Here is a 26,022-nt window from a genome sequence, read left to right on the forward strand (position 1 = left end):
TAATGTATTTTATAATGTAATTTATTCATGTAATAGATACATTTTCAGCAGCCATTACTCTAGTCTTCTTTGTCACATGATCCTTCAGAAATAATTCCAATATGCTGTTTTGGGAACATTTTTAATAATACGAATAATAATAATAATAGGAAGTACAAAGAAACAGCACATATTTGAAATAGAAACCTTTTCTAACACTCTAGTATACTCTATTATTACATTATACTCTAACATTATATTCTATAACATTATCTACTGTCACTTTTGATTGATTTAATGCATACTTGGGAGAACAAATGTAATAATTTCTTTCAATTTCTTTCACAGAAAAACTATGTAAATAAATATAAGATGTACTGACTACTGACTGACCCCAAAGTTTTGAATGGTAGTGTATCAAATGCCATTTTATATTTAACTGTGTACTCAATCACTTACAGTTTTGTTTATTTTGCAAAATCAGTTTAGTTCATGAGCTGAAATTATTATGCTGATGCATGCAAAGCTCTTTCCTTGTTTTTCATGAAGATTCAGGACAGGAAACAGGATGTACACGTACAGGATAAAGCAACATCTCTTGCCATTAGTGGTAAAGTCACAGCAACTCTGCAGTGCTAATTTAAGGATGTCTTTTCAGCATATATCCCTTTGTGCTTTGGATAAAATGCTGAGATAGTCAGGGTACAGTGGTAATGTCATTGCCTAGGACAAGCTAATTCATTAAAGGCCCGACGTATGTTTGTGTTTGCATGTTTATATGTTCATGTACACCTGGTGACTAATGACCAAGGTCTTGCGCTGCATGTTTTATAAGTGTCCCTCTTAGGTTATAAGCATACGTCACGATAGGCATAAAAGGCAAAAGTTTATTTTTGTCTCCCTACCTTCTGTCTCTTGTGAATGTTACATAACCATTCTCTCCCATGCTCTCTCTTTCATATGCATTATCTATCATTCCTTCTTTCTCTCTCGTTCTTTCTCTATAGTACTCCCTTGTGGGCTTGTTGCTAGAATGCCTGCATTGGGAGTAGCTAAAATGAGACAAAAGTTTCCTGTTGTAGGCATTATTTCCATACTCTGTATGATGTACGTAGAATATGATGTTTTCTCTCGTTCTCCTCCCCTTAGTAAAATCCACTTTTATTTCATCCTTAAACAAATTTTGAAACAAGGAAAAAAAAATATATATAATTAAATAAATAAATGTCAAGTTGATTCTCTAGGAAATGTTGAAATGATTTTAAATCCCTAAACACAATCCACATACACATAGGGCAGAGCCGCTCACTTTTTTGCTGATCATTGGAGAATGAGAGAAATTGAATATGCAGTAAATGCACAACAAAAAGCTCACAAATCCACAACAGCCTGCAAGTTGCAATTTCTCTCATGCCTCAGAAAACGTATTGAATCAAAGGACATATAAAATCATTTGTTTTATATATAATTCTAAATAATGAAAATATTTATAAATATATTTATGCAGTATATATACATATATTATACAAAATGACAAGTTCTATTATCAAATAAATGTTGTTCTTTATAATTACATTTATCAGTAAATCCTGGGGTATATAAATAAGTAAATTAATTAAACAAAACAACAAACAAACAAACAGACAGACAAATAAATACATAAATAAGTGAAAGTGACATACAGCCAAGTATGGTGACCCATACTCAGAATTCGTGCTCTGCATTTAACCCATCCAAAGTGCACACACACAGCAGTGAACACACACACACACACAGACACCCGGAGCAGTGGGCAGCCATTTATGCTGTGGCGCCCGGGGAGCAGTTGGGGGTTCGGTGCCTTGCTCAAGGGCACCTCAGTCGTGGTATTGCCAGCCCGAGACTTGAACCCACAACCTGAGGGTTAGGAGTCAAACTATCTAACCACTACGCCACGACTTCCCACTTTTTATTTTTTATAAATAAATAAACACACATCCCAGATTAAACAAAAATATTATGCAGCACAGTTTTTGATTATGATAATAATGAGAATTTCCTGAGCCTTAAATCAGCATATTAAAATGATTTCTGAAGGATCATGTGAAAACTGGAGTAATGATGCTGAAAATTCAGCTTTACCATCATAAAAATAAATAGCATTTTGTTTTTTAATTTTTATTGCATTTTTTTTTTCTAAACTTCACACTGTATTAATTAATTTTATTTGTTAATATAAATATATTACAGTATTTACAAAAAATGCTTTATCAAATATGTATCCATTATTCAGTGGAATTTGTTATTCAGCTTCAGGCAGATCCCTGCTATTAGTATTGTATCATGAAAAAAAAAAAAAAAAAAAAAAAAATATATATATATATATATATATATATATATATCTTATATATATATATCTTATATGTATATATATATATATATATATATATATATATATATATATATATATATATATATATATATATATCTTATATATATTTTTAAGATTATATATATATATATAAATCTTAAAAATTGTTATGAGGATTTATGCAATTTGAGATCGGTGAACCTGTGCTCATTTACCAGTTAATCACACAGTTTATTTCTGATATTATTGAAGTTCTCACCATCTTTTCACTGCCATAGATACAGGTGAGATTTCTTGCTGGTATGAGAACAGCAAAGTAGCATGATGTCATGCAGACGTTGAAACAGGACAATTCAAGAGTCACACCGGTTAGTAAATAGAAGTCATCCATCCCAAACACTGAATTTATCTGCAATCATAGAGCAAGGGATTCACAAGTATTGGCCAGTGTGTTGGTACTGATATTTTATTCAGGGGGGTTGGAAGTGTGCTGGAATGGCCCATGTAAAAATAGGTTCCCATTAACATTTAACAACATTTCAGGATGATAAAACACGGGGACTGTTCAGACCTTCAGGAACCGCAAATGACGGAGAACATTAATTATTCTCGCCGCGCTCTCTCTCAGATGCACAAAAATTCTCAAAAGCCTCGTAGGCACAGGTTACCTCTGCAATTACCTCTCAACTCTTAGCAATGTCATCCCACCTCTCTTTTTGATTGGCTCAATGAACAAGTCTCACATGCAGTGTGATTGGACAACTCCACATTTATACCTCTCCTGAGATGTGATTGGTTAGACATAACCCGACATCTAAGCACTAGGCAGATGTGTCATCAGAGAGCAGCAGGCATAACGAAGAGTGATAGTTTCTTTATGTATATTAGTGTCGCACAATCTGTTCTGTCATAGCACATTATTATAGTTTTTGCATACAGGAGGGGTGGGCACCATGTTACGAGGGCATGTGATAGCAACATGATGCTATTTGACAGATGCAAAGGTGACATTCTGCTAGTGACATGTAATATTACTCACAGTGGGTTTCCGCAGCAGTGCACTCATTTGACTTCAAATGTTTTGCATGGACTTGTTACATTAAAGCCCATGATATGTGATTGTTATGTTTTATGTCCACTACCATTGAAAATTATGAACTCAATATTTGTATTTTATTTTATTTTAAATTTAGCAAGACTGACAGATTTTAAATACCTATTTGGTTTAATTATCAAGAATTGTATTTCAAATAATGCTGTTTTTTTAATTCTATTCATAAAAGAAAATAATCTGCATATCTGCTTTCAAAATTTATAATAATAAGAACAGCAACAAATCAGCATATTATAATGATTTATTTTCTTTTTTTTTTTTACAATATTACTATTTTGTACTTTGTATTTTCGATCAAATGTGACCATGAAATCACTCTAAGCACATATTATTATTCATATTACTGTTACTATATATAACTTCAAATGTTTCATCTGGACTTAAAATCCCTCAATGCATAATTTTTATGACAGCATTCATGTGAATGAACAAATTAGCATTTGATGGAACATCACCAAATAGGTTTGTGTTTACCTGAAGTATTTTGGGCCTTAGCTAATTGGGGTCATTGACTCCATAACAATGACCCGCAGTTAATTAAGCAAATAAATACAAACACTATCTCCATCTTAACATCTCATCTCATGTTACCAGTGCATTCAGCACATTTCTGCTGGTCGCCATTTCAGATATCAAATACATCGTCTCGTCTGCCGCTACACAGTGACATGGCCGTTTACACCGACCTGGGATCAACTCTACCCCTCTCGATTAGTGAAATTAATTAAAAACAGACACGGTTTTAATTAATGCTACACATTGACATTACACAGGCTAGTGGGCCATTTTAGCTTTGATCCTCATCGGCGACTAATGACATTTAGCTGAGGGCTATGTAGCATGTGTAAAAGGGCAGGCTAGCCATTGGGTGTTTAGCTAGCAGGGCCCAGGGTACAACCTGGACTGCAGAGGTAAATGTTAGAGGTGATAAGAGCATGTCACAGTGACTGAGGAGACATGAAGTCTGGACAGAAAATCCCGGAGACTGCTAACAACGATAAATCCAAATAATCTTTCATTTTTAGATTTAAAAAGTGATGCACAATCTTTGCTGGAGATTTGCTTCCCCTCTTTTCTCAGGGCAAAAAGGGAAAATTACTGCTTTATTGAGATAAACTGTTCTTTTATGTCTCTGATAACACTTTGGAGTAAGTTTAAAAAAAAAGTGTTTGGTAGAAATTCTATTTTATCTAAGCTGCTCCATATATTCTGAGAAACGTCATGTTTAAAGTCATCAATGAAATATTTATTCACATGCTTAATGAGCACATTCATTCAGCAATGAGCATCTTTCCTCGACTTTCAGAATGTGCTAAAAATTTATTAAGTGAAGACTACTTGTTTAGGCGCTAATAATAGCATACTTGCTGCATATTGCACAGTACAGTATTTACTCTGTACTACATACTTTGCAGTATATGAAGCTAGAATGTGAAGCTGTGAAATATGAAGTGTTAAACATTTTTAAACAGTCATTTTCTGTGTTGTTTCATCATGATGCCTGCTTCATTCAGCAAGTGATGTCCTTTTTATTTATTTATTTATTTATTTTTATATATTTTATTCCTGTTTTCAGTGTCACATGATCCTTCAGAAATCATTCTGGTTTGCGATGTGCTGCTTAATATAATCATTTTATCTACTAAATTAATTAAAAATTCAAATATTTAAAAATATATCCATTTTTTTTCATTTCTGGATTCTTTAAAGAATAGAAAGTTTAAAATAACATTATTTATATATTTCTTTACTTACTGATTAAAAATCTTTATGACTCCAACTATTTGATCAATAGTGTACATTCTGATGATCAAATATTATGTTATTATGTTTTGTGGTAGAGAGTATTATGATAATATCAAGGTATAAGTGCATTTCTGTTTACCATGATGCTTTAAGATATTATGTCGGCCTCATCATTATGCCACCACAATTTGGACGTTTTTGGTTGGAAAACATTCCCTTCAGCTGCAGCCATTTGGCTTTAGCTGTTTTCATTCACCACTCACTCATACACACTCATTCTTGTGTAAAATCGTTTCCTCAATGAATAGCAAAGTTGAAATGAACAGCGATATTATTTACAAAAAGCAATGGTTTTTATTTAGCAAAGTGCCTCTTCTGAGATTTCTGTATAGTGAGGTTCAAGACGGCTGGCATTAGTCAGCTGTCACTCCTGTGGTTATCTGTGATCTCCACAAGTACTAATTACCTTACCCATCTCTAGGGTGATTTTAGTTTGACACCTACTCCAGGAACTGACAGTTTTCTCAGAATCTCTCAGAATGGTTTCTCAAATTTTCAGGGTGTTTTTATTTAACCTAAACAACTTCTTAACTTACAGTATATTAGCCTTTGTTGTGTATCGAAACTGGTAACAAGAGTTATTCAATTTCTTCCATCTAAAATTACAGCCTTACAATAACAATAACAATCCTTTGTTTCCAATGTGAAATAAAATGTATTATATCGGGAAATAAGATTTTGGTCATATCCCCCACTCCTACTATGACTGCACTTAAAAATTTTAGAATTTAACAATTAATCAAAATTGATTCAAATTTAATTTAATCAAATAGCATTGTGAATCAATTTGTTCTAACTATGACTCATGAATCAAATTGATTCGCTGTCTTCCCAAAGTTTCACACCCTTATTTTTTACAAATTCCCTGATCGATTATTGTGATATAATATGCATGACTAGGAACAAATGAAAAGGCTCATTTTAATTTTTCTCTACCCATAACCCATTTCTCTACCCATATATTGCTTGACCATCCCAATCTTATATTCCTATACTGTAACACGTATGTGCTTGCTCTACTATTATAGATAAGCATCCAGATCTCCCCATGAGTATCATAAAAAAAAAAAAAAAAAAAAATAATCTAAATGTTTCCTATAGATCATTTCCTGCACAGAAAAACTTAGAAGATCAAAAGATTTTATATGGACTACTCATTTACAGCATCCTGGTATCAATGGTGAGGCAGTAAAATGACGATCAATAGGGGAAGAAAAGCAGTATTAAAGAGGAGGAGTTTGATCAGTACTACAGTGACGAATAGTCCCTGTGGTGTACCCACACTGAGTGAAGATCTAGCTGAGAGTGTGAGTAATACTCTTGGGAGAGTGATGCATTATTATATGTTGCCGTAAAGCCACACAGCGGCTTGAATCTATAAAAAGCTTGCTGATAATTAACAGGAGTGTGGGCCTGAAAGATGACAAGATGAATGTGTATATGAATGTGCATGAAGGTGCATGCATTGTCATTGAATATATTTAGGTTAACAGTAGGTGTATGCAATTCGTATTATATGCATATGACGAAACCCGTATTTCTAAATTCTTCTTCTTCAAAAAAAAAGGTGTCTCATTTTTATTTTATGATTCTTTTGTGTTACCTTATGTTAACAAAGGTTCTGTAAAGTTAGTCAGTGATAAAACATTATATAACCTTGATAAATCATCACAAAGGTATTTTTTTTTTTTTTTTAAGAGAACATGAATGAAATTGCACTTACTCTTTTACTCTTAGATAAGCTTAGTGAATATTTAGTGAATAATTTAAATTGTAGGTCTGTTCCTCACATAAATCTGATATGAATTTAGAATGCATGGGCTATATGGGCTATTTTCTATCAATCTTTTTGATTATTTGTCCTTTTTGAAGCTTCAAAGCTCATTCTCATTAATTAAAATTGAAAGGAAAGAAATGGCAAATACACTCTTCAAAATTTCTCCTTTTGTGTTCCACAGAAGAAAAAAGTCAAAGGACGGGTTTAGAATGACACGAGGGTAAATGATGACATCATTTTCATCTTTGACTTAGATATTGCTTTAATAAGATGTAGACCCAGAGATCAAGAGATTCAACATACAATGTTAAACAGCAGTGCATGTCAAACTGTCATTTTAAACTTGCCTCTCAAGACCATTTCAGAAAAATGCATTCTATTATACTTTATATATAACATAAAACTTGCACTGACACTGCTGTCACCTGTCTGATGTAGTTTAGCTCATCTTTAAAACATGAAGTTCACCGTCGTGTAAGCCAATTTCTGTATGACTGTGTGGTTTTTCTATACAGTGAATTTGACTTACAGGCTGGTTATGGAATCAATAGGAATATGTGAATTCAATACAGTGTAGAAACGTTTAGCATGTTGAGATGAACAGTCAGCAGAGAATGACCAAACTAATGTCACTTGAAAAAAAGCTCATCTAACTTAAAGAATGATCACTTACTCTTGTTGAAAAATGAAGAAAAGATGATATTTGTGTGAATGGTGTATCCATGAATATGCATTTTTCAGCAATATTATTATTTAATTTGTCTACAGGTTGGCTTTGTCAGCATTTTATTTTGTTAATTGCTCTTAGAACAGGTTGGCTGGTTGGCCAACAAACCACAGGGTTAAACTGACTCACTAATCAATAACCTATTACCAATCAGACAAGACTTTCTCGCCGGTTTTTTTCTACTTTTTCATGTTGAAGATGCAAGTGTGTGCAACCAAGTGTGTTCTCTCTTGACCCTTGAAGAGAGAACAATTTACACACAACAATCTGTTGTGTGTCTGAAAATCACATTGCTTAATGATTTATGGAAGCCAGAAAATAAAACTTTATGTAAAGGATAGCATCAAATAAATCTTCTACGACAGTCGTTTTTTGCCATAAAATAGCCAAGTTTGTAAAGTTGCATCAAATAAATCTGCTGCAATGTTTGTTTAATCGAAACGTTATAAATGCTTTTGCTAGAGAGTCTTGGGAATCATTCTCAGGGCAGGACATTACAGACTGACACTAATCATAAGGCTGGATGTAATGTTTAATTCTCCGATTTCTGACTCTGGATGGCAACCAATCATATTCCACTCCGCCCAAGGCCACTGTGAGATTGGATGGTATCCAGACATCAGTGCAGGGCATTTGTCAGCTGGGATCAGCAGTACTTTGTGAGCAGTATGATATGTTAGTATAATCTTATTCCTCACAAGTGTAAAACGTTGGCCGGTATATGCATATCTGTGTACGTGAGCAAAGCTGTGATCATATGTATGCAAACTGGGTTCCAAGTCATTTTATCCTCTTAAGACCCGAGAAAAAAGTTTTAGGGAAAAGATATTTTTTGTCCATGTCTTTACATTGTTTAGAGCATTAAAAAAAAAATTAAAAATAAAATGACATTTCATTCATAAGTTACACTATGTCCTCGTTAGAGTACATCGGGACTCAATTTCTTTGGAAAAATAAAAAGACATGAATGAACATGCCCAGGCAAAAACAATAGATTTTTTTAAATCACCAATACATTTTTAGTTTTCAAGACTTTTTTTTAATATATTTATTTATTTATTTATTTATTTTTGACCAAACTTTGTATAAAGATGATCCTCAACTATTATAACAGAATGATTTCATATACCATTTCTCTTTCTTCAAAATGTGTGTAAAATGACCATAAACAGGTTTTCTCATTATATACAATGTATCTATAAACTAAATCTAATTTGCATATAAATGTGTTTTTGGGACAACATGTAATAAAAAAAGAAGTGTAATAATGGGAGTAATAATTGACAAGATTTTCATAATAATATATAATATTTCATAGAATATTGAAATATAGTTTCTTTCCCTATTCATTTGTTATGTCTCCCAAAATGCGTAATAAACATGCTTTTAGTCCCAGTGTCCTCATATGAGTACATGTATGAAATCAACGTCCTGTTTCGTAACAGAAAGTCATATTTTGATTTGAAACCCCATAACATTTTCCTGAGATGTTGATTTATGACAAACAATTTAAAAATTTGACAGATTTAAATGATAATTACAAAATATCATATTTCCATAAGATTATCACTAAATTAATTTCAGACATTTTTTTGAAGACCAAGGAGAGGGAGTGGTCATAGTGAAACATCCAAACATTTGATATCTCTAAAAAGCCCTGAATGTGCAGGACATCCAGACTTAAAACTGTGGTATGTACAGTCTCAGAGAAATTCACAAAAATATAATGTCCTCATATGAGGACAGTGTCTTAATAGGTTAAATTATATGAAGTAATATTTTATTCATAAATAATCCTGAAAGTGCTTCACAATAGTCCACTGGCACTACAAGCAGGGGGGGAAATGTCATTTTCAAGACAATATATGTGTATATTAAATATTTTTTAGATACTTAGATAAAAATGTTTCATGCATTCATTAAATTTGAATATCAGAATTTATTTTCATAGAATGCTAAAAATAAGTTTTTAAATATACTGGAAAACAACCGCATGCATTTATAATTATTTTCTGGCTTTTTTTATTTTTAGGGCTGGCAAGGGGGCTATATATATTAAGAAATTATATTATATTATATTATATTATATTATATTATATTATATTATATTATATTATATTATATTATATTATATTATAATATTATTATTTATAATTCTAATAAGAATTTATATCTTGTTTCAACTCAAAGGTGGTTGTTTTCTTTCTTTTTTTTCTGCATCTGTGGTTGTGCAATGTTAACTTTCATAAAGCAGCCATAATACATGCAGTCAGTTAGTCGGCTGAAATAGTAAATACATTTATGCATTTAGCAGACGCGTTTATCCAAAGTGACTTACAGTGCATTCAGGCTATAAATTTTTTACCAGTATGTGTGTTCCCTGGGAATTGAACCCACAAGCTTTTGTGCTGCAAATGCAATGCTCTACCACTGAGCCACAGGAATACAGGAGCTAGCTATTAACTAGTTAGTTGGTTAACCCTGTTAATACATTACATTTTTTTTTCTTTTTTTTTTACCTGTAAGCAACAGAATAACATCAAATTATTATTTATAGTTTTAGGCACTTAAGAGAGATTGAATGAAATTACACTTTCTTAGATTAAGCAACAATCAGATCTGCACATCTGTTGTTAAGTCCATCCGGGCTTCCAAATACACCTGAGTCTAGGCTTTGGTTTATGATAATTAGATGATAATTAGGTGATTCAGGGACTATTAAAAAAAAGCAAACAACTTTATCATACCTTTGTGCTCATAGTTCTAACAACCTCTAATACTCAGCAATAATGAAGAATTCAGATTCACAGCTTTTTGTTTACCAGCCCAGATCTCACTAATATAGGCATATACACTATACAAATACAGTATGTGTGTACTATGCATATACAAGTGTGTGGGTGTTTGAGCATATGTGTTTGTCCTTGCAATAATAAACATGTTAACTATGCACAGTGGCAAATGCAATGAAAACCAGTATTTGTGTTTGTGCATACATGTGATTCAGGGAGATGCAGGGCAATTTCTCTATAGTTTTACACAAATAGCTGTGTGCTTGCTAAATTGCACATTTATTTCAGTGTGCTACTTGCTGTGTTTGTGAAATTTACAAGCAATTCTGAGAGAAAATTGTTTCTACACCATTTTCTTTTTCCAGTGTAATAATTGCATTTATTTAAATCATAAACAGGTACTCTGCTAGGGAGATTTTTAGAAATTGCACTGAACAGAATGTCTCTGCACATTTCTCTGGTATATAAAAATGTATTTTAACATTGAAAAAAAAAAAAAAAAAAACTACACTTCACCTTTAAGCCTTGAGCTGTGAAGTAATTTGGTCTTGCCCTCTGAAAGATCACCTGAACTTCCATGGTGCTTAGTTCTGTAAGAGGTACAAAGTCTTACCCCGTGAGTCTTTCCTAAGACGTGCCGTCATAAAGGCAAAAGTGTGGTCTTAAGCTTTATCCCCCCTTAGGGTGCAGGGACATACATTCATTCTCTGCTATTTTATAGTGCCATAAATGGAAACTTGTTAGTTTTATTCCACTGGGAGATAGATTGGTTTGTCATTCCTTGCGTTGCCACATCTATAGCACAGGTCTCATTTCCACCCTTTCCCAGAGGAAAACTAGATGAATGGAACAGGGATTTTGTTAGCTATTTACTAAAAGGTTTTTCCTGTAGTGGTAATGTTAAAAGAAATCTTCTTGAGAAAATACACAGTAGTTTGGGGTAAGTTTTTCCTTCTTCTTCTTTTTTAAGAATTTAATACTTTTATTCAGGAAAGATGTATTAAATTGATCAAAAGTGACCATTTAATACTATTTTAATAATATTTGATTATTTATTTTTTTAGAAAATTAACTTTATTTATTTTTATTAAATCACAGCCTTTTGTGATTTTATAATCTCACAATGCCATAATTTTATTTTAATTTGTTTAACTGTGCAACCTTACTAATCTAATATTTTGTTTAAATATATGGTAAGCGAAGCAATAGCGTCGTGTCAATATCTCATTACATTACTAAGAAAAGACATGATAGGGTGTTTGGCGTTTGAAATGCCTCTCTCTGATGCAATTTAAGTCAGGTTGTAAGACAGTACTTTAAATGCAAAAGTCTGACATTTCACTCCTACTCATGATGAGAGATTCCTCAGTTAATTCCTCCTTCACTCCAGAAGAAGATAAGTGTCAATGCTTTTACCCTGAACTTACTCTTGCATCATCTGTTTTGCCTGCCTGTGTGCCATCAGCAATGTTCTTTGGCTTGCTTCTTCTTCCCATCAATGTATCTGCTCTGTCCATGATGCAGAATGTCTGCTGGTATTTTAACCAGAGCAAAACAACGGAGGAATAATTTCTGTACTTCTCAAAATTAGATGAAAAAAAAGAAAATAATAATAATTAATAATAATTAATAATAATAATAATAATAATAATAAAATCAGTGTCAGGGTTTTCATACATACAATTTGGCATTAATGTGTGTGTGTGTGTGTGTGTGTGTGTGTGTGTGTGTGTGCGTGTGTGTGTGTGTGTGTGTGTGTGTGTGTGTGTGTGTGTGTGTGTGTGTGTGTGTGTGTGTGTGTGTGTGTGTGTGGAAACTGGAGTAACGATAGTATACATTCACATTCTTTCTCCTGGCTAAGTTGTAAAATTTTATGTGAAGCCATCAAGCCTTATGCATTTGTTTTAGCATTTCTGAGAAACAGCGTCTAGATGGATTTAATCGTACTGATGATTTTGTGATTAACCATCAAACAGAATCCATTAAGTAAGAGACATCACAGGGGTGGCCACGGTAGATTGGGAAAAAGGCGTCTAAATTTAGCATCTCAGCAGGTGTGTGGGATTGGTGTGTGTCATTAAACGATAGGAAAAACAATGAAAGAGAGATAATGAAGAACAGGTGGACATCTGGGAGGAACACAGAATTGTCATGCCTGAATGACATTCACACAAATTCTCTCTCTTCATTCGGTGTCCTGCTTTGCTTTGTGTAAAGACGCAAGGATAAGAATGAGGCGGTGAGGCGTGGACAGAGATTTTGGATCTGTGTTTGATTGGAATGGAAATAAAGATCAACACTCTAGCTGAAGTGGCATATTTTCATGTAAATGGCTATGAGGTTATTTGCATGTTTCAGCTTCTAAGCTGCCAGGTGACTAATTTCGCACACCGGTCATGGTGGGTTTAGATAAAAGGAGCGTTTGACATACTGTTGAATGCTGAGTCTATGTCAAGGTAGAGCAATTAAAATGAAAATATAAAGCTTGCTTTTATGGCTTTATCATAGGCATACACCTTCACTGCCCTTTCATTGCTCACTTTTGATTTGAATGTGCCCTTTTATGAACCTCATCTTCTGCACTGCTTATTTACCTATGATCAAGAACAATATCTGTCCATCTCAGCTTTAAACACCCCACAGCTGACTGCAGATCATGTAGTGTTGGGAAGAGGGGTGTTTCTGAGGTAATTAGAGAAGATAGTGTTTTACTCCATTAGACTGACATCATCTGGATCTAATTATACAGTGTGAGACAGCAAGTGCAGATACTGCAGCTCCAAACTGCTTCTATTGTTGAAGCGATCGACTAAGTACTCATCACTGTAATACAAAACAGTTGGCTTCTGTCACTAACTTGCGACTGAAAGTACTGTGCATGGATAAATTACTTGGTTTATTTCTTTCTGTGCCTTTTGTGACATCCTTTAAATCCTCTTGTTATATCGACAGAAAGTGCAGACACAATGTAAATAAGCAATTCTTTATGAAGTCTTGCTTCTTTGATTATAGAGGGAGCTTTTGCTGAACTCAGTGATCTTGCAGAATTCTTTTCCGATATTTACTTAATTAAAAAAAAATAAAAATAAAAAATCCAAGGACTACAATATTTTAAATTATAAATAATTTAAAGAATTGTAATAAATTTAAATGATAATTTGATTAGTGTGTGTGTGTGTGTGTGTGTGTGAAATAATACATTAAGATATTACCATGTACTGTAGCTTTTAAATATTTTAAATATATTTTAAATCATCAGTATAATCAATATTAAAATATGTTTAATTTACAATAATAATTTGAATATAAATTCAATATATATAAAATGAATATATATATAATAAATTATTATATTAGTTTTTTTATTATTTATTAAAATTATTATTTTGTATTATTATTATTATTATTATTATTATTATTATTATTATTATTATTACCAATGCTCTGTAACAAAGGTATTATTAAATAATACTGGATTTACTATTTCAAATTATTCCGGGCCCCGTAGTGAATGTGGTGACGTCATCACATTTTGATCAGTATTAATGTGTCAAAATAAACCTATGCATTTTGTTCCTCTGAGCCAGGAATGATTGTTGATGCTTAGTCCCACCCCCATGCCCCAGTTCAACAAGTAAACATAGGTTTTGGTCTTTTGAACAACCAATTAGCATATTTCCTTGGAAATTTGAACAAGTGCAAAGTGAAACTACGTTAGTCGTCCGTGCATGAAAACAAACACAGAAAAACACACGGCAGGGCATTAAATCAAAATAATAAACCAAAAACAAGGATGAAACAGCTGTACATATCAGATAAATTAAGTTTTCACATTGCTAGGCGATGTCCCGGTAGAATCCATTTCTGACACAGAATACAGCCAGCGGATCAATCCATTTGGTTGTTACATTATGTAAATAATTCTTATATAATTTGTAAAGATCATGCAATATTTGTTCTGTTGCACTTATTTTGTGTGTAGTTGTTAATCATTTGCACGGTTTGTATTTTTGTTGCACAAGACCATTTGTACAATTGTTTTCACTGTTACACTGTTTGCTTTTGTTGTTCATCAAATAATGAATACTGAAATACTGAAAATACGGAATACTGAAAATATATTTATCTGAAAAAAAAGTCGCATTGCTTCCGTGTTTTGTTATTGTATAACACTGTTTCCATTTACTTTACTCCCTAAACATTTTTGGACACATCTATGTTGTCAGTAAACTAAATAGACCTGTTTTTCACTGAAAAGCACCTATAATAATATTGTAATGAATGCCTATAACTTGCTTGGGAAATGTTATAATTGTTACCCAAATACAACTTTCTAAAGAAAAAAATTCAAACATCAGGAGTTTCTGTTTGAGTACACTGTAAAAAAATAAAATAAAAATAATAACTCCCGTGACCGGAGTTAAGATGCATCGCATGGCATGTGTTTGTGCAGTGCTTTTGTTTGATTTACACCACAGCAGAGTTGTTCTGTTGTGGAAGAGGATGTATAGGTCACTAGGATCAAAGTTGCACAGAACAAGAAGACACTAAATCCAGTGATCCACAGCATGCACCCCTGCATGCATGAACACACACAGACACACACCCAGCCAGCCAGAGTGCATTCATCTATGCGCACACACACACACACACACACACACACACACACACATGCATCGAGTCTCTCACAGTTCAGATATTACATATAGCATCACAATGAACACATTAAATCAAAAATCCTCCCCTTGAAATCACAAGTGGCCTTTAAAATATACATGTTATTGTCAGTTCTGTCTCCTTTAACTAATTTTCTTTCATGGCTTCCATCAGCTCATCCTCAGCAGCTATTATTGTAAAAGTTGAGATTTTTGTCCTACAGTAGCCTAGGTACTTAATATGACAGATGTTTTACTGGCATAAATACATATTTTCACATCATTGCAGAAATATTGTTATGATGTTGCTAGCTGGTCCCCTGGTGCAACATATGTCCATCATCAAAATGATCTTAGAAAAGAAAAGCGTTTTTCTTTATAATAATTCATTGTACTTAACAATTGGTGTTTCTTAACAATTTCTTAATAATTCAATTAAGAAATTTATTTATATATATATATATATATATATAGATATATATATATATATATATAATATATTATATATATAGATATATATATATATAGATATATATATATATATTAGTTATTTTTTATTATTATTTTATTATTATTATTATTATTATTATTATTTAGGAATGTTCTAAAACTTTAGGTTTTTCTGCTTTATCTGTATTTAATATGTCTAATAGTCTTTGCTGTATTTGTTTCAGGACAGTCCTCTGGTCTTACAGTCAGACCGCAATGTGACGGTGAATGCACGAAATAACCTTGGCCAGCTGACAGGGCAGCTCACTGTGGGTGAGTGGCATTTTTAAACTAGATTTTCACGGACATGTCACCTGAATTCACACTTTCTCTTTTCACAGCGGGCCTTTTCATTTACAGCTGATGTGTTTTTCATTCATGCATCTATTCTCCATTTATTATTTGAGATACCACAATATTTCAATTTTTTGGAACTCCTACAGTGTTGCTCTAAAAACCTTATTTTTTTATTTGTATTTTTATTTATTTATTTTTGGAATTTCATTGTACCACTAAATGGCATCTACTCATTTACATGAAAATAGTTAATCGAATATGAATAAGAAAAAGACTTTTTGTGTTGACAATTTCAGGATTCATCATTGTTAATAAGTTGCCAGCAAACATAAAAAAAAATTTAGTTGCTTTTTCTTAATTACTTAGATGGCATTTTAGTAAATGACACCCTGAAGGGTTTTTTGGGCCTAGATTTAATTTCTTCCATTTTTTTTTTCTTTTTTTAATGGATTGCAATATATTCAGTGATTAAATTGGAAGAACACTAAAATCGGGTGGTACAGCTTACACCTACTTGGGGGAAAAAGTAGCACAGTTTTCAACATTAAAAATAAATGCATACATGCATATATACACAACTTAAGCACCAAATCTGCATAATTAATAAGGATCATGTGACACTGAAAACTGAATCAATGTCTGCTGAAACTCAGCTTTGACATCACATGAATAAAATACATTTTAAAATATGTTATTAAGTTTTAAAAATAGAAAACAGTTGTTTTAAATTGCAATAATATTACTGTTTGTTGTATTTTTTTTATCAAATACATGAAAGGATTGGATTGAGAAACAATTTCCAGATAGTTCTGGTTCAGTTTAAGCTCTGATAATTATTATTTTTATTATTTATTTTTTATTTTTATTCAAGGTACTGTACATCACAGTAACTCATGCACATTTACTCAGAAAACCCCCACTGCACTTATCCTGCAGTCTTGTGTTTTTGTTCTCAGTTGGTGATCAGTTTCACCATCACGATTCAAAAGACAGCAGGCTGCATTCTGGGGCCGGCTGCCCACCAGGCTCAGGGCCTCCATCAATTACAGCTCTATCTCAATGCAGCCACAGGGTTTTCTGGAGTCCCTGTGCTTTCTGGTGTTTTCCAGTGAATCCTCTTCCCTTGTCAGGAATTTTTTTCCACTCCAGAGTGTGCAAGGCAGAGTTTATGTTTATGTTTGTGTGTGTATAAAAAGAGCTACCTGACTCAAACTAGCTGTAAGATCAGAGCAGAAGCAACCACCCCTAAAGCCAGAAGAAGTAGATGCTCTCCCTCACTACGGCAGATCACAGCTTTACTGTGCTAAGGAAAACAGGGAAAGCAACCACCACACACATTTTTTTTTCTCTATTACTACAGTAACAGGCAGCAAAGAAATACTAAAACTTCTGTATTTTTTTTTTTTTTTTTTTTTTTGAATTTCCACTGATTGTGGCTGTTTTATGTGGGCTAGTGTTGATTTGACAGGATTTGGAAATATTTTGATTTGGATAATTGGCTCCTATTTAAGTCATGACTTGGAATTTGAATTAAATGGGGTGCATCTTAGAGGAAGTTAAACATGAATTTGAAATGCAATAAAAAGGAAGTGGAATTTAATAAATTACAGTAAAGGAAAACCAATAGGCATTCTAGTAAATTAAGTGTTCTTCGACCCTGGTTCATAAAATTTATGTCACAAAACTGCACCGGGACATGAAGGCTGAGGATCCAAGTGCAGTAGTTTATTAGAGGAATAATCCATAATCATAGTCAAAACAGGCATGAGGTCAAACACAATAAGCAGTCCAAACAATGACAGAGTGCAAACAGAGTAGGCTAATCCAGATAAACAGGCAGAATATCAAAAACCAAAAAAACAAGTTTAAAAAAACACAGGCAAAAAAAATTAGTAAATAAAATCCAAGAGTGATAAATATTTGGAATGAAGTCCAAGACTGATTGACAGAGGTATGGGATGGAGTGCCCTCTGGTGGTTATGAAGGGCACTCCAGCTGGTGATCATGACATTTTATTTTATTTTATTTTATTTTATTTTATTTTATTTTGTTTTGTTTTGTTTTGTTTACACAACACTGCTTGTCAACCAAAAACGGAAAATCTTTTATGCATTTTGCCCATTTTGGTCATTCAAACTTTTGGAAACAGGTTTCAAAGTGCAAGTTTTTGAAACTGATACCATTATCATCTCTGTGTAAACAACAAAACATGAATATGTGAAAACGGTGACATCATGCACATATACATGTTCAGTCTATAGAAATGGGCGCAAAAGTGTATAGTGTTTCCTTACAAAATACCTTTGCCAACTACTGGCCTGGCATGCATTATGCAGTGTTTTTAGTCAGTTTCACAGATCTGTGCGAACGTGGATCATTTTGACAACTTTGTCATCTATACACAAAACTTTTCCATTTTTTGTTCATATTTGTTGTGTAAACATACCCTAAGTGTTCCTCATTCATTCACTGCTTAGAAGAATCTGAACCATCTATTGTATAAACCAAAACATATCCTGGTCTTTTCAGCTGGGAAATGCTGTATTAATGTTCAGATATGCCTTTAGAAATTGAATAACCTGATTCTAAATATAGCATATAGATCCGCTCTTTCCCAGCAAAAACACGGCAAGCATTATCTGACTCTTTTGGCTTCCGTTATGATAAATGCATGATTTAAAATTAAATCTCAGGCTATTTGTGCCCCATGGAACTTTATTAAGTACACGGCAGAACTAAAAATTAACCAGTGTCAATGAAAGTGATAAAAATGCCCCAGATATGTACTGTTTTGGGGGCAAAAATTGCTTCAGACTTCCTCTGATCTATTTAGAGTCATTATTTGTTTAGTATTGATTTAGTGCCTCTGCAGTCAATTTCCTTACGTATAGCTGTCAGATACCTATATTCACTGTCTCAGAGGGTGGTGTTGATTGTGTAGCTGATATAAAATTCATTTCTATTCTATTTTGTTTATTTGAATTGAATTGAAGCATTTGACATTAAATTATGCTAAATGACGAAGGTGAAAAATCATATTAATGTTAAAAATAAAACTGACCTTTTTTTTTCCGTTACACAATTTTAAACAAATGCTATGCGAATTTACTTCTACACTGAAGGTTTGTTACCAATTTGGAGTCTCATAAAACTCTCACCAATGTGCCCTCTGTATCCTCTCTTTGACATTCACCCACTCCGCAGGGTCGTTGCCTTTAGGCTGTCATTGCTCTCTTGACATTGACTGAATATTTAGGGAATATCATGGAATAGCTCCTAAACAGGCAGCAAAGTTATTCTGTATCACCTGTCGCTTCCACACTCTTGTTTGCTGTTTGTTTCCCTCCTCTCCTTGTTCTCTCGTCCCTGAACCCACTCGCTGCAAGAACATTAATCTTTAAACAGAAATTGTATGGAGGTGCTGAGAGCCAGAGAGCTGGGCTGTCCTCTGATAGCTTGGCCCAGGAGTGTAGAGGTCTCTGTTTTTATAATATGGCCCATAAGTTCAGGTGATCGATGCACCGTTGCATTGTGGTGAGCGTGAAGCGAGAGCCCTGCGATCATGACTTTATCCTGTGTCCATAAGGGAGTCGCTTAAATATCTGAGAGCTGTAATCTGTCATAGTCTTTGTGGCTATAGGCCCAAGGTTCAAGGATTGATATACTATTTTATATATATATATATATATATATATATATATATATATATACATACATACATACATACATACATATATATTTAAAACTGTAAAAAAATAAATAAAAAAAGTATTTTTCGACTTATGCATACATTTTGATTTAACCTTGTTTAATGAAAATCCATCATAAAATATAAATTACGTTACATTAATTACATAATCTAAAAAAATAACTGAATATTTTTATTGTACGTCATCTCCAGAAAATAGTGTGAAAATATTATTTTATTTTGTGTATTTAGGATACATAAAACACTAGCTATGAAATTAGCTTTAAAAAAGACAAAGAAATTTGCAAGTATTCCAAAAGCATTAGAAATCACGCATACAATGGATGTTGTTATTATACATATATGCACACATCAATGTTCAGAAGTTAGAGCAAAGACGTGTACATTGTTATTAAAAATAATAATCTGTTCTTTTGAACCTATTCATCAGAGAATCCTAAAAATAAGTATCAAAGTTTACACGAAAATATTAGGAAGCACAACCATGATGTGTCAACTTTGATAATAATAATAAAAAAAATTATCATTAATAAGAATCAGCTTATTGCCAATATTATTGCTCTCTATTAATAATTTCAGAATCTAATAAAATGGTTATAAATTGTATTCTTATTTTGCAATATTAATTTTTTACTGTATGCTAAATAATAATAATTAAAAAAATGCAACCTTGGTGAGCCAAAACATACTCTTACAGTAAAATTTGTGTAGAGTGAATGGTGTCTGAAGAGTCACAAGAATTTTGCAACCTTAAAAAGTAGGTTAAGAACCGAAAAAATTCCTTAGACTGATCATTTAGGGCATCCTCACCTTGTGACTCTCCAGAGTTGTGTGTTTCGGGTAAATGGCAGTCTGAAATAATGCTCCTCATGACCTTGCAGGAGCGCTGCATTACTAAATTATTGGGCGGCAGGATTTAGTTGGAGGTGTTTATGAGATGTGTGCTGGAAGTGAGCTGGTGATGAAATGCAGCATCAAGCTTGTGCTGTCAGATCTTGTTTTCATTCTCTCTCTCCATCCCTCCATCCTTCTCTGCTAACCTGAGGCACCCTGCTGATCACGACGAGGTCCCTGTGCAGATGATTGAAAACAAGGGACAGGAAAATAATCCGTGCATGGACTGTTCTCACGCTCCAACTTCTGCTGTGAGCTTGTCTCTCTTCTGAACACCTACTCCAGAGGCCAAACAACTGAGAGGACATTGAGGGAACACAGCATCTGCTTTTTGTCTTATTGACTTTTTTATTTTTAGAAGTGTAGACTGCATAATGAATGGCTTCTCTGCTTTGAGAGAGTGGGATATGATTTCATTAGCGCTGGGTGACAGAGAGGACATGAGCGAGAGATGCTCAGGGGGCGGACAAGGACAACAGAGAGACACGTGTGTGATGGTGGGGACTCAGGTGTGGCACAGGGACGCTGCCAGTGTCCTTTACCACCATCCTTTACAAAAATGTTAACAATTAGCATTTCCATTCTTTTTTAAGGCAATTAGTTGTCATGAAAAATTCAGCCTGCCCATTAAGTTTCTATTGGCTGAAATAACTTTGTGAGATAAGTACTCTATTCAGACAGATTAGAAATCCTAAAAAATAATAATAATAATAAAAAATAATAATAAAAAAAAAAAAAAAAAACATAATAATAATAATAAAAAAAATAATAACAATAATAATAAGTATAAATGCTTTGATGTTTGTCATCTGACTGTTATTATGACCATGAATGTCTTGTTAGTTATGCTAATATAATAGTACACGACCAAACATATAGAGTATGAAATTATAGTTATCTTAGCATGCCAGTTCAATCAGAAAAAAAAAGAAAAAGAAAAAAAAAAAATTCTGTTAAATGTATGGGGGGGGGGGAGAAAACAGCTGGTTGCCCGAAAAAATAAATAAAATAAAATAAAATAAAATAAATACATTGTGACTGTATATTTTACAACTTGTAACTATTTAATTAAGTGATGTAATATTAATATAATTTTCACTGTAAATTTTACAGTAATTAACTGTTTTTTCTTACAGCAGCTGTCGATTTGACAGTATTTCACATTAAAATGATATCAAATGCAATGTTAAACCATTCACAGTTTTTTTGTCACCGTACGGTAAGGTAACTAATTAACAGTTTTTTACTGTAGCTTTTTTTCTGTAAAATGTATAATCATTTTATAAACAGCAGTTTTGTACGATTTTTTAACCGTCTAGTGTACCAGTGTGGCACACTGCTAGCCAGTTAGCCTCCTGGCTTATACACAAATGTTAAATTACTGTATACATTTGTATAAATATTATGGGGTTTTGATTAGGCATTACAAATTGCTACCCCATTGGCGTTCTACTCTAAATAAACTCAACGGACAGACCGAAATGTCCTTGAAAGCAGCAACTACCAACAGGGGCTTACAAGATCAAGCTAACCAGCCAAACATGGACCGGTGGTTGACTCTGTTACATTGCTGTTTAATACTTTACATCAACATGACATTAAAAAGGTGCACACACAGTGATTTGCTTGGTTCATTTAATCTCTTCAAGGACAAAAATTCTAGATGATATGTCAGCAGAATAAGTTATGTATGTATGTATTTGAATTTCAGTTAGTCAAGGAGAGCTCAACATAATACTATTTCAAAAGTTTTAGTCCATTGCATCCACTGCAATGCACAAGGGAACCTAATTTAAATATAGACATACCTGGGAATTTCAAAAACAGCCACCTCAAAGTGCTCAAGTCACCAGTTATAAGTTCCACAGCACCAAAAATCCAGTGATTCCACTGATTTGTTCCAAGTAATTAATCATGATAAGAATACACTGGCAAAGTGTGCATGCATGTAGAGGAACATTTAGAAATTTAATGTGCTGTTTTATGTTGTTTAATTTAGCCAGAATAAATTGCTAGTTTTAAATGAATATCATCATTTGCAATGCCACATTGCCACTTCGAGGTAGTGAGCTTACACTCTCCAAGGAGAGAGAGAGAGAGAGAGAGAGAGAGAGAGAGAGAGAGAGAGAGAGAGAGAGAGAGAGAGTTTCTAAAGGATATATGGAGATTAATGCGTACAAATACACGCATCAGTCTTCAGGGCTGTGTTTGCTGATTATGACAACAGCTCTGATTATTTGTCTCTTTACACTGTCCAAAAACCACACCCAGACACATGCACACACACCCACTGATTAATGCAGGTGTTCAAAATTCACCCATTTCGCCTTTTTATTGATGAGGATTATCTCGGTCAGAAAAATAATTTATCTTTACTATTTATTTGTATTATTATTATTTTTTTTTTAATTATTATTTATTTATTTTATTTTGTTGCCATTATTTTGTGTACCATTTCTCTACATTAATACAGAGCCCTTACATTATTTTTATTATTATTATTATTATTATTTTGATTGATTGATTGATTAATTGACTGACTGACTGACTGACTAAAAAAAGAGGATATGGACATTTCTTTGGCTTGCATCAGCAGAGGTTGTTTACTCATAAGGTCAGATTAGAACCTCCAAGCAATTCAGATCAGAAGCTCCACGTTTTATATAACATTTTGCACAGATGCTCAGCCTCATCCAAGCCCAGCTGTTAGCCTTGCTGTAGCTGGAATGATAATAAACCAGTGTATTTACAGCACATTACTATTTGACTATATGGGGTATTGTTAAACAAGGTTTTGTTGTTGTTGTTGTTGTTGTTTTCTGCCATGGATCCCTAAATGTGATGTTTACCTTTATGAGAGAGCCTTTCTTAGCCATGTGATATTGCTATCAGTCTGTGTGGCTGCGTGCCTATGGCTGAATCACAGCCATGCTGAAGTAGAGCAATATCACACATGTGGTATTGCTCATATATTATATTTAAAAAATAATTTTATTTTTAACACCATTATTTCTGTAAATGTTTCCACTGACCCCCCAGCACTCCTTGACATTTTGGACACTGTAGAATAGCAAAACCTTTGTCACGCCACTTTTATAATGCATTTCAGTCCTATACTATGAAAGACTTTGACTGATCACACTCAATGCTTTCCTCAAGGTAATTTTTGAATTCAACCGGCATATTTAACAATGTCAGGTTTTTTCACATCATTTGTGAAATACAACAAGCATCTCTTCATTTCAACACCATCTGGTTTTCCACAGCAAGGTTTCACTCCGAGGGAAAGCTTCCATTTCCTCCAACCTCAAAACAACAATTAATCATCAGTCCTCAGTTTTGATGAGAGGTAAATCAGTATCAATTAATATTCAAGAGCACGTCATTAATATCCAGTACACTTCATTTCTCATTTAGATAACCTAGATGAGTGGAAGGCTCTGTGAGATCCGTGAGGTAGTGCAGTCTGGATGGCTTTATGAAAGTGAGGATATCCTTGTCCAAATAATGAGTATTTACTCCTTACATGTACTTTCACTGAGAGCAATCAGTGACGTAATCAAGCACTCAAACCTTGAGCTCTTGAATCATGCAAACATTAAATGTGATGCAAACGTATATGAGGTAATAACCTGCTGTGAACAACATGGCTTTAATTATGAATTAATGATGTCTAATAAGCATTTTGTAATTTAATGTGTAGTTTATTTTGACCTAAGAAGGTTTAAATTTTTCATAATCACAAGATCCACCAGATATTTTTTTGCAGAAAATCAATCACGTGCAATTGTTCAACGAACCATAATTTTCTTTAGTTTAGAATCTCTGCTTGCCATTTCAATATGGCCATGTTAAATCAGTATTTATTTTTAAATATTTTTTCAGTTTTTCTGGTGGATGCATAGACTGCTTGTTGTTTCTGATATGCCACAAACTCACAAATCAAAACTTTCATTATCATAGATCTTTTTTTTTCAGTCTAAGGAAGAACGAAAGAAGCAAATCTGCCCCTTTATAATCCTGTGGTGTGTTTCTGTCATGTCCTCTCTAAAGATGATCATGCTCTGTAGGGGATCTATAAGCAAATCTCTAGCCACCGCTGTGCAGTTTAAAATATGAGTATAAATTAACAATTTATTAGTATTCTCTCCTCTTGATCTTATCAGCATAATAAAATGTAGCCGTACCTTGTCCACAAGAACATCTTTAATCACTATCCAATACTTCCACTTTCTTTAGGTCTGTGAAAAGATGTTTAAGCACAGCAGGAACAGCAACTTCTTGCTGAGTAAAAGAACTGTTGATCTGGGGCTCCTTCAGATGCCAAACTGAAATAAGTATGTCAACTGTGCTTTTTGAGACATGGGACAAAACAGGCTACAGAACTGAAAATACAAAAGTTTGTTAAGAGAAATGAATTTGGTTAAATTATTAAATATATAAAGTTAAATATTAAATGACTTTTAAAATGGAAACATTATTAATAAACTATTTGCAAGTTAAGCTTGTGAGAGGTGTTGTCCTATATACGGTATCAAGAATTTATGTTGAACAGTATAACTTTCTAATATACAATCCAAATGGTGGATAGTAAATATAAAGAAAGCCATGTTGGAAAAGTTGCCTAAATTAAATCTCAAAATTTGCATTGTCATAGGCTACTTTAATGTACTGCTCTCTTTGCCATAGGGTGCTTGGAGAAAGGGCAGGGTGTCTTATGATACAAACACTGAAAAAAAAATAAGAGGACAGGCAATGAATATATGAAGAAGTCTAGAAAGACAATAGAGGGTAGCAGAGAAAGGAGAGAGCAGGCTTTAGGAAAAAGAGAAGCTTACTTTCTGTCACACATGCATAATGTGGGCAAACAAACAAAGCCAAGTTTGCTCTCCAAGGTCACCTAAGACATGGAAGATATGATAGCTGTGATGAATAATACAGTCAGTGAAGCCATTGCAGTGTTTGTTTGGGGCAGTGCATTAAAAGCTACTGAGATTCCAGTAACAGTGTAATTTATAGGCCAAGTCACACTTAGTGAATAAAGTCAAGATCAGTCATTCACAACTCTCACATCAGCCTCCTGCGTGAAACAACACAAACTCAGCTCTTTCTCTAATTCATAATCAAGCATCAGGGTCTGAATAAGAAAGGCTTTCCATAGTAAACTGTAACATAGAGGAATTTGTAGTATCATGTTGATACTATTGGTAGTTATGTTGCTATTATTCGTAAGAACCTTTCCAATTAGTTTTTTTTCTCCTGGATAACATTGTATTTAAAACTCTTCCCACATGTTGTTAATTAGGGGTCTAGGCAACTCTTATATCCATTAGCTTTCTTCTTCTTCTTCTCTGGAAGTCTATGGTAGCCCATAGAACTGCTTGCGGGAAATTATGAAATTTGCCACACAGATAGAGGACAGTCTCAAAATTA

General features: G+C 33.4%; 1 protein-coding gene across 3 annotated transcripts in view; it reads left to right on the plus strand.

Annotated features, from left to right (window-relative positions):
* Positions 1–26,022, plus strand: part of LOC109073381 (zeta-sarcoglycan) — a 237,824-nt gene that overhangs the window by 178,795 nt on the left and 33,007 nt on the right. For all 3 annotated transcript variants that reach the window (XM_042720165.1, XM_042720236.1, XM_042720101.1), the window contains exon 4: positions 15,875–15,962. In XM_042720165.1, coding sequence (XP_042576099.1) covers positions 15,875–15,962 — 88 coding nt within the window. The remainder of the gene's footprint in view (positions 1–15,874; positions 15,963–26,022) is intronic.

This window comes from Cyprinus carpio, chromosome A1, assembly GCF_018340385.1.
Source record: "Cyprinus carpio isolate SPL01 chromosome A1, ASM1834038v1, whole genome shotgun sequence".
NCBI classification, from domain to species: domain Eukaryota; kingdom Metazoa; phylum Chordata; class Actinopteri; order Cypriniformes; family Cyprinidae; genus Cyprinus; species Cyprinus carpio.